Below are 18,637 nucleotides of genomic sequence, written 5' to 3'. Positions count from 1 at the left end.
TAACAACTACTCAACAGCTCCCACTAGTCTTACATGACTCTTAAGGCATAGGCTAATTTTAAAAGCAACTCAAGTTTTCTGATTCCGCTAAAGAAACTGAACATGTCTAGTTTTCTGATTTCTTTAGTTTAGTTTGAGAACAAAAATGGCATCAATCAACAAATGTTCAGCTTCTCCAGTTCTCCTATAAGATATGCATAAACAAACGTTGAACAAAAGTTTTACTACAATGATTAACCAATTAACTAGTCTTTTTTTTTTTTTGCAGAAGAAGGTGACTATAACAGATGCATCATTAGCATAACTCAATGTTGTAGTAAGAACTAAGAAGACAACCTTAAACAAAATTAAGGGTTTAGACAAACAAAAAAAATCGGAATATCCTAATTCTGATTCTGATGATCACTCTCGTTTCCCTTGGATCCCTCTGCATCCTTCTCCTTCTTCTTTCCAGCTTCCAACTCACTAAACGCCTTCCCAATGGCTGCAGCTTCAGCAGGCAGAACGGTAATAGGCTCAGCATCGTCTTGTTGCAGCCCGCTTAACGTCCTCTCAATGACTGCAGCATCACCAGCGAGAATAGCCTCCCTTTCAGCGTTCAACAACGCGCTCAACATCTTAGCCATATCTCTAGCTTCAAGAGCAAGAATGGGCTCATAGTAAACAGGGTTATCATTCTTACAAGCCTTGAACATGAGTCTCGCCTCTTTACATTTACTTCTTTCGTCTTCATCATTCTTCTGTGCTTCCTTCCAACATCTCTCCAGTTCTATGAACGCATCCTTGCACTCACCTCCCTTTATGTAACTGCACAACACACACTCTCCCTCTTCCTCTTCCTCTTCCTCTTCCCCTTCCTCTGTTACATTCAAATCTTCAATTAGGGTTTTTGATTCTTCCTCCCCACCTCCTTGTTCCTCTTCAACTAGGGTTTTAGTTTGCTCCCCATCTGTCTGAATCTGACCTTCAGTTAGAGTTCTTGAATCTTTCTCCCCATCTCTCTAATACGTCGACGGCGGATGATCCTCGGTTTTAACTTCCGCGGCCACAGAATTGACACCTCCCATAGATGAAAGGTTTAGACTTTTAGCTACTGAATTTTCTTGCTCACGTCAACTCTGGTGATGCCTTTACTCTTTATTTTCTCCTCTAAGTATATGACAGATGTTTGACATTTAAAAGAAAAAAAAAGAATATATCACAGATAAAAAATCTCAATATGGCACTAATCTCCTCTTTTCCTATATTCAGTGTATTGGTCATGGATTTGATTCCCTTTTTAGGGTTATTTATTTCTTGTTGATAAGGCAATGTTGACTCCACTTTTGGTAAGAAAGACAACTTAAATATAATCAACCATTTTTTGTGGTCTTTCAGCCCAACGCTTATAAAAAGGCCGATATAGTGGGCCGTTGTATTTTTATAAATAGGCCGATAGGACCATTGAAATTTTTGTGTGTTTTATGAAACCTACTAATATATATATTTCTTGTTAAAAAAAGAAGTAATATTTATTTATTTTAAAAAATATGTAGAAAAATCGAAAAAATAAATATCTTGAAGCTCAGATCTTACAAATCATTGGAAGAGTAAAATATCTTGAGGATTTGTACTTTTTTTTTACTTACAAATGTTTATTTTCGAAATGAATAGAGCCAAAGTAAAATCCCCACTTGGCACTTTATACAAAATATCCTCACAAAAAAATGGAAAAAAGTTAAAAACCGACAAAAACTTTTCTAAAAAAAATGGCGTGTTTGGGATGATAGTTTTGTTTTGAACGGTAAGGATTAAAACACTTTTGGCGACTCAAAAAAAAGAAGAAGATAAAAACACTAAAAAAAAGATATTTTATGGGCAATATGTGAAAAATCGATGAAAAAATAATAATTTTAAAGGATATTGTCAAAAAAAAAAAAAAATGAAAAGATATCTTTTAGCCAGTGAAAGAAACAATTATCCTAAATTTTTTGTTTTTTTTTCATTTTCTAAATTTAAGGTGGAATGAATAAAAGCAATAATGCCAACCCAATCCACGTAACTAACCAACTAGAGAAATGTGAAATGTATCCACACAAAAATCGTTGTTTATATGCACTAAACTTATTAGTTGTTGAGAAGATTACGTACCTAAAAGAAGATTGATTGACACATTCTTAACCCCACGGGACTCACGAGCTACGAGTCACTCAAACACGAAACCAATCGGTCAAATACAGCACACACACCCAATCTTACTAATAATATCTTCTCTCTTTTTGATTGATCACTCCAACCGGTCTATATCATCTAAAAGTCAATTTCTTGATCCCCCAACAAGACAAGAGAATCAAATTCTTTAATTAGTTGAGTCCCCCCTGTAATAACCATTTTAACTCGACCCTTCAAAATTCCGTAAACCATCTTTCTTTCTTCTCTCTCTCTGACTCTGTTGTGGTGTCTGTCTGTGAGGATGGGTTTGTTTGGGACGAAGAAGATCGGTAAGTATGAGATAGGAAGAACAATCGGGGAAGGGAATTTTGCAAAAGTGAAACTTGGTTACGACACGACCAATGGTACTTACGTAGCTGTCAAAATCATAGACAAGGCTCTTGTTATTCAAAAAGGTTTAGAGTCTCAAGTCAAGCGAGAGATACGAACCATGAAGCTTCTTAATCATCCCAACATCGTACAGATACACGAGGTTTGTGTTATCTTCTTCTCTGTCTTCCTCAATTAATTCTTGTTCTTTGAATCTGAGTACAATTTTTTTTAAAAACTTCAGGTGATTGGAACCAAGACAAAGATCTGTATTGTAATGGAACACGTTGCAGGTGGTCAGCTTTCAGACAGACTTGATAGACAAAAGATGAAAGAATCGGATGCTAGAAAGCTTTTCCAACAGTTGATTGATGCTGTTGATTACTGTCATAACAGAGGAGTTTATCACAGAGATCTTAAGGTAACAAACCTTTTTTAACTTTGGGATTATAAACACTCTGTTTTCTCTGTTTTTCTCTAATTGATATTGTGGCTAGTAATCTGATTTTGGTTTTGCGTTATTTATTGCAGCCACAAAACTTGTTATTAGATTCAAAGGGTAATCTCAAAGTTTCTGACTTTGGATTAAGTGCAGTTCCTAAAGTAACACTTTCTAATTCTAATCATATAAAAAAACAAATATTTTGGGTTTTGAAACAATCAAATGCTTAATAACATTTTTGAATTTGTGTAATTAACAGTCAGGGGATATGCTCTCTACAGCTTGTGGCTCTCCATGTTATATAGCACCAGAGGTAACATTAACAATATAATTACTTCTCGTTATGTTTTCAAAATCTCTGTATGTATCTGCAGAAGCTGATTTTGTTAATGAATTAAACAGTTGATTATGAACAAAGGCTACTCAGGAGCAGCAGTAGATGTATGGTCTTGTGGAGTGATTCTATTTGAGTTGCTTGCTGGTTATCCACCGTTTGATGATCATACGCTTCCGATTTTGTATAAGAAGATACTCAGAGCAGACTACACGTTCCCACCTGGATTCACTGGAGAGCAGAAGAGGCTAATCTTTAACATTCTTGACCCAAATCCTCTAAGGGGATATTATAATAAGAAAGAATCTGCATGTTACACTTTTTTCATCATTGTCATTGTTTGAATCCCAAACTGAGTGATGAAAACATTTTGATGCAGCGTATAACATTAGCTGAGATAATCATTCAAGATTCTTGGTTCAAGATTGGTTATGCACCAGCTTATCATCAAGTCCTAGACTCAATCAAGGCAAGTTTGATTCACCAGCTAGATGTCTGAAAATGTTAATAGCTTTTTAGTCAAAAGTTGTATCGACTTATCTGAATTGGAATCTTGCAGGAAAATGTGGCGGAGATAAATGCAGCAACGGCGTCTTCAAATTTCATAAATGCTTTTCAGATAATAGCAATGTCTAGTGATCTAGATTTGTCAGGTCTCTTTGAAGAAAATGTAAGAGACTTTTAAAACTATTTTTTTTGCCTGTATCTTTAAGCTCATTTAACAAAGAGAGTTAAAGATTGAAGCTTTCTTTATTGTTATGTCTTCAGGATGATAAGAGATATAAAACAAGAATTGGGTCCAAGAACACAGCACAAGAAACAATTAAGAAGATCGAAGCTGCGGCAACTGATGTTAGCTTATCAGTTGAAAGAATAAAGCACTTCAAGGTATATAAAGTATAAGTTAGTTATTGCAGATTCTTCTACAGATCATCATCAAGTCAAGTTAAAGATCTTACAAATGCATCTTTGTTTTTGTTGTTGTTGTTGTTCAATTACCAGGTTAAGATTCAGCCAAAAGAGATAAGATCAAGATCTTCTTATGACTTATTATCAGCAGAGGTGATAGAGGTGACTCCAACCAATTGTGTTATAGAAATATCAAAAGCTGCAGGCGAGTTAAGACTATACATGGAGGTAAACTGAGAAAAAGTTACTAAACTCATCCAAATTATATAGTAGAAAAAAATTACCTTTATAGAGTCATTTAATGATATGAGATTGGCTTTCGTAACTTGACAGTTTTGCCAGAGCTTATCGAGCTTACTTACAGCGGAAGTAAGCTAAGAGAGGCATAGAGATACTCAAGTAAAAATGAAGAACAGAGGAGGCAAAGAAAGCATATCTTTTCAGATTCGAGGTTGTTTTAGTGACAAGTAGTCCAAAGAATAATGGATGTTTTGGTCTTGGTGATCCAAAGGGTTTTAAAATGATGGAGTGTTTTGTAAGCAAATTGTTACATAACAAAGTCGATTAAAGAACAGATATATAAAGCGGAACAAGTTTATTTTCCACAAAACTCAGTAGATTGATAGACATGTGTGAGTGTTCGTTCGTTGACTTAGAAAATATGGACCAATATAGTTTATGGTTTCCACACTCTTCTTCATATCTTCGTTGCAATCACTCTCAAATACATGCATGAGCTTGGTTCATTGGTAACTCTCTCTCTCCCAAACTGGATTAACAAAAGATAAACCGATAAAACTGCTACCGTATCTAGCCAATGAATTACAAACGAAAATGATGAGAAGACGTGACGTGCACATGGAAATGTGCAGGGGTGTATTCAACTTGACATTTTAAATGATTTGTGTGAAACTTACAAATCCTATATTATTCAATCATGTATTTTAAAAAGTCTATTAAAATTCACTGTTATTGAATTGATGATTTAAAAATCGACTTTAAAATCCACTGTTATTCAAAATAGTTTGTGAATTTGGATTTTAATGATTTTTGAGATTCTGGAGGATTTATGTGAGATTTGTTTAGTTAAAAATAGAGAAATTCAAATCTCATGGTTTTATGTGGGATTTGAAAGAATTTTACAATAAATCATATCAACTTCCCTAAAATCTTTCAAAATTCCAAATTTTCTAAATCCTATCAAATCTTCCAAAATTATGGTTTCAATACACCCCCTAAGAAATTAGAAAAATTATTGAGTTCACCCTTAGAGAGGTGAACCTCTTTTATTCACCCCCTCTTAATTAACCAATCAAAATACAACAAAACGCCATATCATATCATATTTATAAAGTACAGTAAAACCTCTATAAATTAATAATTTATAAATTAATAAACACTATAAATTAATAAATTTTGCTAGTCCCAAGTCGGGACAGTGTAAAAAATAATAAAATTCGATAAGATAATAAAATAATATTTTTTTTGAAATCCTCATGTAAAATATGGTCCCAATAATATCATAAATTAATAATCATGTAAATATATATATGCTGATATAGTAAATTATGTTTCTCTTAAACCTCATATCTATAAAATAATTGTTTTGTTGTATCTTCAAACTATAATGATATAAAATATTCTATAACATTTCATAAAACAGCTAAAACTTTTTAAAGTTTTCACTTTCTAAATATGCATCATTACATTTTGATAGTTTGATAGACTATTAAAATATGATTATTGATATTCTTATTCATATATTTGAATATTTATGTCGTTTGTATAAGTGAATATGTCTATAATATTTGTAATTCATTGTCAATAATATTTTTTAATTATTTCAAATTCAATTCTAATACCATAAAATTTACAACATCCAAAATTTTAATCTTATTATGCAACAATTGTCTCAATTTAATTTTTTAAAAATTAAACAATTAAAAATATACCTATAAATTAATAATTATTAATTTACATTATAAAATAATAATTATTAATTTATAGATAAATTAATATCACTATAAATTAATAAAATGTCTTGGTCCCAACATTATTAATTTATAGAGGTTTTACTGTAAATCAAAATTAAAATAAAAAGACAAAACTAATTAAGGAAACAAATTCTGTAGATTTTTTAATAAGGAAATTATGTCGGTTTGGTTTATAAAGGAATGATTAGAGTGTAGTTTTTACAATTAAACAAAATTATATGTCGATTTGAGTTTACAAAATAGTGATTAGGATTTAGATTTTACAATTAAACAAAATTATATGTCGGTTTGGGTTTATAAAATAGTGATTAGGGTTTAGATTTTATAATTAAACAAAATTATATGTCGGTTTGGGTTTACAAAAGAGTGGTTAGGGTTTAGATTTTATAATTAAACGAAATTATATGTCGGTTTGGATTTACAAAAGAATGGTTAGGGTTTAGAGTTTAGATTTTATAATTTATATGTCGGTTTGGGTTTACAAAAGAGTGGTTAGAGTTTAGGGTTTAGATTTTACAATCAAAAAAATTTATATGTCGGTTTGGGTTTATAAATAGTGGTTAGGGTTTAGATTTTACAATTAAAGAAAATTATATATCGGTTTGGGTTTATAAAAGAGTGGTTAGAGTTTAGATTTTACAATTAAACAAAATTGTATTTCAATTTAGGTTTATAAAAAATGGTTAGGGCTTAAATTACACAATTATATTTTGGTTTGGATTTATAAAAATGTAACTTGGATTTAGATGTTATAATTAAAAACTATAATATAATGTTTATAATTAAAATATAGTTTTTAATTAAAATTGAATTATATACAGATTTTGTTTCTTTAATTAATAATTTGTTTCCTTAATTCAGAGAGGGTAAATAAGAAAGGTTCACCCATGAACCCAAGAATTGTCCAAGAAATTATTAGCACAAAAAAAAAAACAACTTTACAAGCAAAACAATGGTTTCAGATGGCAAAAATAGGAAAGTTGCACTGTAAAACACAAAATTCATACTTTAACAATAATAAAATATAGCCACGGAGAGTACGAAAGTGAACCTAGCTAGGAACGGTTTGGGTTTGATGATGATCTTCTTCTTCGTCGTCTTCTGTATCTCCGGTCTATCCAATTATTATGCTTAATCGGACGAAATTACATATTGGTACAAAAGATGAAGAGTTCGGTCTTCATGAAATTAATTCCGGTTTGACATAGTAACACTTCAAAACAATTTGGAAACCCAATTAACAAAACAAGTTCCGTTTCTTGCATCTTTTTAATTTCTCTTATGTTAATTTACCTCTGACTCTGAAAATCAATGTTTATATAATAACATAATATTGAATAATCTATCAAATAATTCATCGATTGAAATATTTTAAAATAATTACATTAATTTCTTATTCTTTTAATATTATGTTAATCACTAATTTTAACACATTAAATATTTTTATACTTTAATCACTTTCTGTATAAATTTTATTACTATATGATTATACTAAATAATAATAGCAATTAAATTGCATATATTTTCCTTATTAATTGCACATATTTTGCTATTAAATTGCATATATTTTCCTTATTAATTGCACATATTTTGCTATTGAAATTAGTAATTTAATAGATAAATTTCCTATTAGAATTAATGATATAATAGATTATTTTTGGTTTTATATACTTTTCAAAAATATTAATTGTAATCTTTTTATTTTTATGATTTTTTAATTTTCTTATAATTATTAAATAAAATTTATTCACAGATATCAAAATATTATCGATATACTTGATACGTGTCGCGATTATATGAATTACTAACTTTGAAAACTAAGATTTATATAATAATTTTGGCAGATGAATATATAATAACATTTATATAATAAGATTCTCCTTCTCTCCGTCCTTCTTGAACATCGCAAAGAAGTTCCTCTCAACTTCTTTGCATTTTTTGCTCTTAGCTCCGGGAAAACCATCAGCAGGGTAGATCTCGCAGGTCTTGCATCGCAGGCATTGGCACATGGGTATGAATGCCCATAGAGTTTGAATAAGGAAAAAAAACAATGAACATACAGAGTTTCCAATTTCCCCTTGTTTTTTTTGTTAGATGTTTTACTCTAAAAATGATAAGTGTACTTTTAATGTCATGGGCACACTTGAATTTTCAAAAACTCTAAACATTAATAAATTCTATACCACATGAATTGAGAAGTAAATAATCTTGATTACATTGTTTATGGTACTTTCAGTACGTAATCAAGATTATTTACTTCTCATTAGCAAATAAAAATGTTGCTGTAACGAACATACTCCAACAACGAAGTCATGGATAAGCATATTCATATGTTAAGACATGGTGCACCACATGGTCACTCACCCCATATTATATTTGTATGATCGAATGTTTTTAAACTAAATTGGGAACACTCAAAACACATCACGACTGTGAATCAAACACCAAAATACGACGACGTACCACTAAAACCATAAAAGATATAATGAATCCACTCATTATCAGACTTGAGTTGGAAACTGTGAGTTGTGTGACCCCATAAAACATACTCAAAAGGATACCTCTAAGTCAATCAGAGGGTTTATTTTTGAGTCTGGTACCTATATATGACTAGAATTATATCAATAAAAGAGTGGGTTTTATAGATGTCGCTTTTCTCGTTACATTATCGAAAATTCAAAACATTTAGAGACCGGATCCGAATTGCTTTCATGACAAGAAAGGTCACGTAGTCGGGTCCAAGTAAACGATAGGTTCTTTCTAGAACTGGATAATATTATAATCACAACATCAAAGTTATATGAAGTTAGATCATTGTGCAATGCGGAGTTCCCATTCTCGGAGAATCCGAGGAGAAGAGAGAGAGAGACCTCTCACAACACAACAACCTAAGCGAAGGGCAGTTAGGGGATGAGAGATCGAGTGATGCCACGTTAAGTGAGTAACTATGTTTTCCTTATTCATGACACCACTCTATGTGTATCAACTTTCCCATGAACAAGATTGAGAGAGATGAAACATAATATGGGAAAAGATAATTTCTTCATTCAAATGTAAAGTGAGATACAAATTAAGGTTAAATACCAGTGAAACTAAACCACTATGCTAACCAAACTATACAAGAGAAGAGATTAAACTTAACCAAAGTAAAATATACATTCTCTTATTGGCTAATCACTATCACTAAAAGAATTCGTGAGTTGGTAGTTGGTCGAGAGAGAACAATAATATATTAATATGCTGAGCGGTAAACGACATGACTTCATCCATTAGTCATCTTCCGATATTTGGACTAAACCCTACGTTGGCTTCCAAAATCTCCATGTAATTGTGATTTATTTAATTTTCAGTAATTTATTGCTAATAACAGTAGTAATATGCGGGGCGGATTCCTAGATTAGGCATTTCCCTCTTCTTCGAAACCCAATAGTCCCGAAGTTTTCAAGAACGCAATGATTCTATACACAGCTGAAGAAGAAGATCAAATGTGTTTGTTCTTGTTTTGTTTCTGAGAGATGAGTAAGAAGAAGAGAGACGTTTTGAGACTAATAAAAGAAACAATCATTGCATGAAACAATGTATGTCTGGAGGAATTGAAGCCCAACGACATTATATATAATGACATAAGAATAGAAACGATTAAAACGATTCATTTAGGGGTTAGAACAATACAAGAAAAAAATGTCTCATTTAAAAATATATTTTTAATTTGGGTTAGTCAATCATATAAAGAATGAATATAACTAATGGTAGTTTTTATGATCATCGATTTCAAAGATTAAAACAAAGTCATATTGTTAGTATCTCCAACAACAAAGTCATATTCATAAATGTAATGAACAGTTTGTAAGATGTACATATGGTCACCCCAAATGTTGGTTTTCGACCAGAGAATTCCAACGATTTAGTTGGTCGGAAAGTCGTTGGAATAGGCTATTTCTGACCAATTTCCTACCAATACCGTGGTCGTAAATGGATGTATTTTCTTGTAGTGTATTATGTATGATGAACGTTTTTTAACACAAAAGAACTTGGCAACACACAAACATAACAACTGTGAACCAAATACCAAAACACAACTTACCAAAATGCGACGTACCACCAGAACAATTTTTTAAAACAACATAACGATGAGTACCCATACAAATTAGATATCTGTCCGACATTTCGGTTTACGAAGATATTGGAAATTGAAAATATTAAGAAATTAAATGAAATCAAGTACAAAGAAACCCCTTTTTTGAAAGTGCTTCTTGTCCTTTTTAGTAAGGCTTCTCTCCAACGTAGTTACCCGGTGGGTCGTAGTTACAAGTGATGAAAACTCCTGCACCATTCTCACACACCACACGCGCGCACCCAAGCCTTTTGGTGTCACGCCACACCATCTGAGTGTAGTGACCACACATTCCACTTCCGCCGCACGAGTTGCTGTTGTGGTCGTAAGACCTTCCTTCAACGACCCATGACTGCACCGCAAAAGTTGGTGTCCAGTCCGAGCCACTTCCCCAAAACAGGTTCTCACCGTATGGTCCCGTCGAGTGAGTCATTGAGCAGTCGTAACGCCTTTGGTTAGCCCACCATGTCGCGTAGCTAGCTAGCTTGCTGTCCCAAATCAATGGAGACACACCTGATAGGGAATGAGATTCATTTCACCAAATCATTAACAACAACATTATACAATATTTTTAAAAAATTTGAATCCGGATCCCTCAACTAATTGTAACAATATTTATGACAAATAAATACCTAGTCTGGACCGAAGAGCGTTATGTGGGTCAAGAAACAATCTAGCGATTGAGCCAGCGGGTAGTCTTGGGTAAGTAGGAGGCCGGTAAACAGGCTTGGGACTCGGAACTGGGAGCCATGGCTTAGGGACATAAGGGGTAGGGGTAACTGGTGGCCTCGGTCGGTAATAGTCTGCATGGACTTCTTGGAAAGCGACCAAGAGAAGGGAAATTGTGAAGACAATGACTAGGGTCATTGATGAACTGGTCGCCATCTTTGTGGTGTGACTATGAAAAATGGTTTTGTGGGTGGTGAAGAGAAATGGCCTTGGTGAATGATTATTTATAAGTTATGAATTGATGAAATTAATTAATGAATTTGGACCTTTAGAGAATGTCAACTACAATGTGGCTTCCATGTTCGATTATGGTTACCACTCTTTTATGTTTCCCTTCGGTTAAATGGATTTTATGGTTAATTAATATGTCAATTAGGATTTTAATAGAAATTTTGTCTTATACATGTATGTTAATTTCTTGAATAACTCTATGAACATGTGATCTCTTCTTTTTTTCTTGTCAAACAATCACTTATCTTAGTTATTCAAAATGGTTATAACAAAAACTATATATTCGATACACGTTAAATTCAGAATTATGTTTTATTCTTTGCAGAATAGAACTGAGAAATTTATTAGTATTGGAAAAATCTTTGTCATCTCATGCATATAAAAAGTCTTAAAAATATAAAAGAAGTTGTGATGGAGTTAAATTAAAATCTCTAAAATTTCTCTTTATCTATCAATTGCATGCGTTGAATGATATTCTAATTGGTTTCTTCAAGTGGCACAACACAAGGAAAAGGTGATCGTCCATGATTAACTTATATGCGGATAGAATTGATCAAGTTATAGTATTAGTTTTTACATATATCTAAATATATTAATCAGCAACTATCGGATAATAGATACGAGATTACTGAATAAAAAAAAAAATCTAGCCGGCCTATAAATGTCCCCTCAATGGACATTTTATGTAATGGTTTTACAAAATTGAACGTCACATTAGTTCATACTTTTATGGTCAATCTAAAGTATTTTACTTTCTAGTTGAGGGATTTTTTTTTAGTTTTCTTTGCTTGCTTGTCAACGTCATGCTACGTCACTCTCAACGAGTCGCATCTTTTAATGGGCCTTTGGAAGTGAAATAAGTTCAAGGTCAATCAGAAACTTATACAACCCACACTTTTGTAAATTTTGGAATCCTGAAATCGGTAAAATTATACCGTTATTAATATAAGCTAGGGTATTAGCCTATTGTGTTACAAATGATCATTTTAAAAAAATTCTGTATAAAGGTTTTTCACAGAATTTATTTATGAATACATGTAAGTAACTGTTTCATAGTAGAAATATATCTCACTCCAGAATATATATAAAATGAAAAGCAAGTAGAATTAACGATTTACATTATTATTATCCACAACTCGTTACATTTAATAGAAATTATGAAAACATCCCCCTTCATGCACCCTCCACATTGCTATAAGCTTATGACCGAAATAATACATATTTTAAACAAATAATCCAACCCTATATATAAGTTACACATATATATTCATGATATAAATGATTAAACACTGTGGTAGCTCATCTGAGCATAATCTTGAAGCATAACCATTCCTTCAGTCGTCTGATCAAGAACAGAAGCTGATCCCCAAGAACTCGACGACGTCGGTTTCCTCTCTAGCTCCACTTCCTCTGACCACCAACTCGAACCATTCGTCGTTAGCTCAAACTCGTTCCCCACTTGAAACAATTCTTTTGAATGACCTCTGTTCATAAGGTCCATGTTATGATTATCTAATCGAAGGTCCTGCGAAAAACCGAAACTAGGTTGAAACTCTTGAGCGGGGTTTAGGGGTTGCTCTACGTTCTCCGAATAGAGAGGAGAGACTCCATTGTTGATCTCAGCTAGCTTGATATTGCTGTTGTGGTGATCAATGTTAAATCCTAAGGGGTGGAAGCTTTCTTGAGATGCAAGCTTAGAGTTTTGATTAGGTGTAGCTGTAGTAGTACTCTGCAGCAATGGATGAAGCTTGGGCCACAAGATAGGGTTGTTGTAGAAACTAGAGAAAGGGTTCTGTAGATTCTGAAGCTGCATGTGAAGCTGGAGCCTCTCGAGTGCTGAATTGCTAAGATTCTGAGGAGTACTCTTATTGTTGTTGTTGCTGACATTGTTTTCAGTAGAATCGGATATTGAGTCTTGACGATTCATTTGCTTCTGTCTTCCAAGAAGTTTCTTCTTCAGCTTTGTGTTCCAATAATTCTTGATATCGTTGTCAGTCCTTCCAGGAAGCTGAGCTGCAATTATGGACCACCTGCATATATATATATCACATCAAGATTAAAATTAAAATTAAAAGAACGTTTATTAGAAAAACCATATATTAGAAATCACTAACCAAGTTCACGTTTCATAGGTATAAATGTATAGAGGTTCTTACAAAGACACCAAAACAAGAAGAAAGAGACAATATAAACCCTAAATTCTATGAGAGATACCATAGCTTGAAGAAACATGGGCTTGCATGTGTTTCAGCGCATAAGATTCATAGACAAAAGGTAAAAAGACAAGAATTTCAAGTTAAATTTCAATAGGAATAATTACCTCTAATTCTGAACGAGAAAAGTATTATATATTATTAAGAGGTGTTAATTAAATTAATTAACTTATTAGTAAGAGAGATCAAGAGAAATAGATCACTGACCGGCTCCCAATGCTAATGTAGAGACTCAAGATGATACTGTCTTCTTCCTCAGAAAAACCACCATGTTTGATGTTTGGTCTTAAGTAATTAAGCCATCTCAGTCTGCAACTCTTACCACATCTCTTCAAACCTATATAATTTACACAAATCTCAAAATCAGAACAAAACTTGATCTAATCAATCTAAATCAAAAATCAAGAGACGGGTTTACATGCATCTTTTGATAAACCATGTGAAAATCAGAAAGAATCTGAATCATAAATTATAAGATACTAATAGAAATTAGCTTTGAGATTAGAATTAAAACAAAAGTAGAACTGTGTTTTACCAATCTTCTGAGGCAGTGCGATCCAGTTGCCACCAGTGCCATATTTGTCGATGTAATCCTTGAGCTTCACATCTTCTTCCGGCGACCATGGTCCTTTCTTCACGTTTGCCTTGTCGCAGCATGGAGCTCTTCCCATTTTCTTACAAATCTTTTGTCTTTTCTTGATCTTGTCGTTGTTGTTGTCCTTTCTTCTTCTTCTTCCAATTGTTGATATGATTGATGTGATGATGAAATGATCTAATGCTTAGAAGAGATGATTTATAAAGACGAGAAAAAGAGGGATATTAGTTGATGATTATTATAACTGAAAAATTAATTATTAAAAAAATAATGTCTTCCTCTCCGCGTTTTAGTGTCTTTCTTATAATTCAACTTCAACCCTAATAGTATATTTTTCTAACTAGGATTTTGCTTTTTTCTGCATTTTGGATTAGTTTTCTAAACTTTTAATTATATTATATTATTCATTTTGAAAAGGTAAAGAGCTGTCTTAGTTTTAATAATCATTAACGTAAAGAAACACTTGCGTGAAAAATTTGTCCAATCGCATTATCACTTTATAGATTTTAGATGATTAATATAGGTCAAATTAAAGGGCAGGAACAAAACATCATATCGATTTGTCGTGACTTGGGTTGAAATGTTCTCTCTATAGCCAATCAAATGTCATCAGTTGTTTTAATTTCTGAATTCTGATGCATTTCTTGAATTTGGATAATTTGCTGAAATTTATAGAAGGTTAATTTTTCTGAATAAGTGAATTTCTATTGAACAGGCAAAAAGGTATACAATTCTGACTTTCTTAACCTTTAGACTTTCTCAACTATGACAGAAATTTTGTGTAAAAACCCTGTTAGTTTTTGGAAATTGCATAAATGTATAATGGCCAAAGAAAGAAACTTCATCTAATACTAGTATATAATAACATTATATTAACAATATTATGAACACTGAGCTACCATTACTTAAACTAATAATGACTTTACTATTATATGTTCCATATAATTTTTAGTATTTCCATACTTTTATATCAATCGAAACATATAGTCGAGAACCATAAAAGAACGGATTTGTTCAGACATCAAGTCCAAAACTATAGAAAGTGCACTTAGTTACAAGAAGAAGAAGCTTCTAAGAAATTAATCGATGATATATATATGAAAAATGCGTGTGCCGTAAGGAAAAATGTCGATATCGAGAAGACAATATTCCATACATATATGAGTCCTTCGTAAAATAAGTTTGACTTTCATCTCAAAGTAAGCATCAATTTCCATGTCGAGGCCGTTTTTTAATGTGTGTGTTCTAGAAACTCTTGGTTCTTTGACTTATAGACTCTTTTACATAATATATATATATATATATACACAAATGTAGTCTATAGATATTTGATCTTATAGTCTACGCGCAGTGGATGCAATTTCAACTTCGAAGAAATTTGAATAGGAATATATGATAAAAATATTATATATCTGTAAATATTTAGAACTGTGTATTAATCGTCTACTCAAGGTAATGGTCGTAAATCTATAACAAATGGCTTTGCATGAATCAGGTCAACAATCATTAGTTTTAAAATTACCTTGGCTTTCCAAACTTGCAAGAGTTACGTCTTAAAGTACGTAAGTTTGTATCAATAATATGATCTAAGCGACAACTATTTTGATCTTGGGTAATTTTATAGGATTGGCCGTATTTCAAATTAAAATTTGTTTTCTAAAACCTTATATATATATATATATACCATTTTGTTATATTACCTTTGTTTTTCTTAAGCAAATATCAGTTTCGAGGACTTTTTAATGCCTAATTGTGGAAATTGATTGGTGCATGGAAGTACTGTATTTTAATATAAAAGGAGAAGCTTTAATACAATAATTGATCTGAACAACCAGACAACTTACACTAATTGACCTTGGTTTATCACAAATATGTCGTTACAAAAACTTAATGTGTATATAATAAAATATAATATATATTTTAACTAAACACTTTTTAATTAGTTAGTTAAATAATCAAGTGAGATAAGGAACCACAACTAGGTAACAAAATAACAAGAGGAAACCATCAAAATTTCAAAAAGGAGCAACTAATATTCTGTATAAATTAATAACCCTACAATATAATAAAATATTTTTTTGGGCATAATATAAGTATAATATATTCTTTAGAATAATATAATAAAAAATTGAAGACACCAGGAAATTCAGAGCTTTAAAATAAAAGCAACGCAAATGTTTCTTGTTGTCCTTTTTCAAAACCCTAGAATCGATGCATTTGACAAATCCCAATCTTTAAGAGATTATAATCGAGCTGGTTAGTGGTTAAATATTTGTATATTGTATACATAGGTGTGTGATCTTATTTTTTCTTTTTCTATGTCATAAGAGGATAAGCTTAGATAGGTGCGTATTAGCTTAGAGGTTGTTTACTTTTAATTAATTTCACAGCTAATATTCTTTATGTATCCCCAAGGTTTTCTACAAAATCATTGTACTCTCTTTTTGTTATTTGGATGAAAACACTACTAAATGTGTATATCTATGTGTACACTTTCAATAATATTATGGTTGATATCAACATGTTAGAACTAATTATAAGCCATGAAATAACATACAAAATATTAATAAGAAAACACCTCTAAATATATTAATATTGCTAATTAATATTAAAATCACAAATTTGAGTTATATATATACTCGCCATTAATATAGTTAATGTGGTGAATTGTATATAAATATTAAATCCTAACCAAAATTAAAGTTAAATGAATTAAAAATGTATTAAGAAATAATTTTAAAATATTTTCACTTAATAATTCCTGCTTTTTCTTTTGTGATTAGCCCTTTTATTTTTCATGTTTTTCAAAGATTTGTTATTTTTTCCCAACAAATTCAAGACAAGATTGAGTATGCCAAATTTATATTATAAACAATGTTTTCTTTTTACCAACCAAAAACTAACCAAAGGAAAAGTGTCACTCCTCATCACGTCACTTTTGGGTTGACTAACCCATTACCGTACACAATTTCCTTTGCAAATGAGACGGTAAAATTAAAATGATTGTATTTCATATGATTAAGTTTTTATGTATTAGATATTTCATATGATATATTGAATCATACTCTCTTATATTGGTTCAAATAATTTTCATTCTAAGAAAAAATAAAATATGTATACAACACGTGTGGGTGTATGTACGTGTGAGTTTGACCATATGAAGGAAATGTCATTAGCGCGTGTTAGGTGTTGCATTGAAGACTTAAGACGAGGGCATAATTAAACAAAACAATGTCAATACCATATTATGTGTTTGTAGAGGACAAGACATTGGTTTATTTGATGGTGTCACGTATCTTGACCTTACACTTAAATTACTACTAATACGACGTATTTTTAAAATTCAACCATTAAGTATGATATACTCAAGCTTATACTACACTAGAACCAAAATTATCAGTGTTAATTAAATGGTATACATACATCACCTACTAATACGTGTTTAGTCTTAAGTTCTTAACAAAAACTACAAATAAAGTTCCTTTTGTTAATAGATAATGTTTTCCGATCATAACTGGACATTTATTTATGAAGTTCATGGGTCCAATGATTAACACAACATTTTGTAATAATTCTCTTATAACAAATTAATTTGGTAATTGGTTAGAAGGATGTTCTGTTTACAAGGAAGATACGACATCGGAGTTGATAATGTCATGCTTTAGTTTTTCTCCTACTTCACTTGCTAATTTTTTTAATGACAAGAAAATTAAAGAAGATCTTTTGTACTTGTGAGGGGGCTGACTTTTCTGTTCATAGATAAGAATATACTAATTTTTTATTATAATTAAAAATTTAAATAATTTTAATTAAGAATCAAACAAAAGATTTATTTAAAGTCAAACCTAATAGGTACGTACTAACTATTTAGAGAGAGAGTTATAGCTTGTCTTTAGAAGAAGATTGCAGCAGTCCTGTCACATTTTGTTGCCATCTCTCTAACTTGTCTTTGGACGACCCTTTAATCCCATTACCTAACCTCATCTCTATATTAACACTAATTTTCTTGGTCTAATTCTCTGAGTTGGGTTTGTTCGAATCTTGGGATTTTTGTGACTAGACGACGCCGTTTTACGGAGCTTCTCTGACCACAAGTTTTGTTTATTGGCCACGAAAGATTGGAAACATTCTAGGTCCAAAGTGTTTTACTATAATAGGATCCGAGTTATATTATAGACTATGAAATATTGCAAATTACAGATTTAAAATTTCAAAAAGATCAACTGTTATGTTATATGTCGCTGCTTGAGTTGTCTGTCCTGATCTTTTATACCACAAAGAGTTTAATTCATCTTATCTATATTTGCAGTTATAAATGATAAAAGCCACACAATCTTAAAACCTGGCATTTTCTTGATAATGATACTACTAAAGATCATGGCAAGAAATATAAAAAAGTAAGAATTTTTCACTTTAAGGATTTTTTTTCTTCATATCCTTGTACACGTAAAATTTAAATAACAAGCATGCATATAAAACAGAGTAATCTATCAAACACGAAACAACTGGTCCAAAATCTTTACATGGAATACTCACGCAGCAAGAATTAATTTTAA

At 31.6% G+C, this 18,637-nt stretch overlaps 4 protein-coding genes across 4 annotated transcripts; 1 reads left to right on the top strand and 3 right to left on the bottom strand.

Annotated features, from left to right (window-relative positions):
- Positions 147-1,067, bottom strand: LOC104756209. The gene is made up of 2 exons (XM_010478758.1): positions 1,059-1,067; positions 147-1,001 (listed from the first exon to the last, which is right to left on the bottom strand). Exons 1-2 carry the CDS (start codon positions 1,065-1,067, stop codon positions 384-386), a joined length of 627 nt encoding a protein of 208 aa, XP_010477060.1. The 3' UTR covers positions 147-383.
- On the top strand, positions 2,172-4,815 carry LOC104734644 (CBL-interacting serine/threonine-protein kinase 21). Its single transcript, XM_010454263.2, has 10 exons — positions 2,172-2,683; positions 2,765-2,941; positions 3,052-3,123; positions 3,222-3,275; positions 3,365-3,580; positions 3,676-3,765; positions 3,856-3,966; positions 4,065-4,184; positions 4,299-4,433; positions 4,539-4,815. Exons 1-10 carry the CDS (start codon positions 2,453-2,455, stop codon positions 4,581-4,583), a joined length of 1,251 nt encoding a protein of 416 aa, XP_010452565.1. The 5' UTR covers positions 2,172-2,452; the 3' UTR covers positions 4,584-4,815.
- LOC104734633 (pathogenesis-related protein 1-like) lies at positions 10,255-11,231 on the bottom strand. Its single transcript, XM_010454252.2, has 2 exons — positions 10,946-11,231; positions 10,255-10,826 (listed from the first exon to the last, which is right to left on the bottom strand). The coding sequence occupies exons 1-2, from the start codon at positions 11,196-11,198 to the stop codon at positions 10,462-10,464; spliced, it is 618 nt and encodes a 205-aa protein (XP_010452554.1). The 5' UTR covers positions 11,199-11,231; the 3' UTR covers positions 10,255-10,461.
- LOC104734626 (transcription factor MYB36-like) lies at positions 12,404-14,265 on the bottom strand. The gene is made up of 3 exons (XM_010454239.2): positions 14,022-14,265; positions 13,694-13,823; positions 12,404-13,303 (listed from the first exon to the last, which is right to left on the bottom strand). The coding sequence occupies exons 1-3, from the start codon at positions 14,155-14,157 to the stop codon at positions 12,556-12,558; spliced, it is 1,014 nt and encodes a 337-aa protein (XP_010452541.1). The 5' UTR covers positions 14,158-14,265; the 3' UTR covers positions 12,404-12,555.

Source organism: Camelina sativa, chromosome 2 (genome assembly GCF_000633955.1).
Source record: "Camelina sativa cultivar DH55 chromosome 2, Cs, whole genome shotgun sequence".
Lineage (NCBI taxonomy): Eukaryota > Viridiplantae > Streptophyta > Magnoliopsida > Brassicales > Brassicaceae > Camelina > Camelina sativa.
Note: the sequence above shows the minus strand (reverse complement) of the source record. Positions and strands in the feature narration are given on the sequence as shown.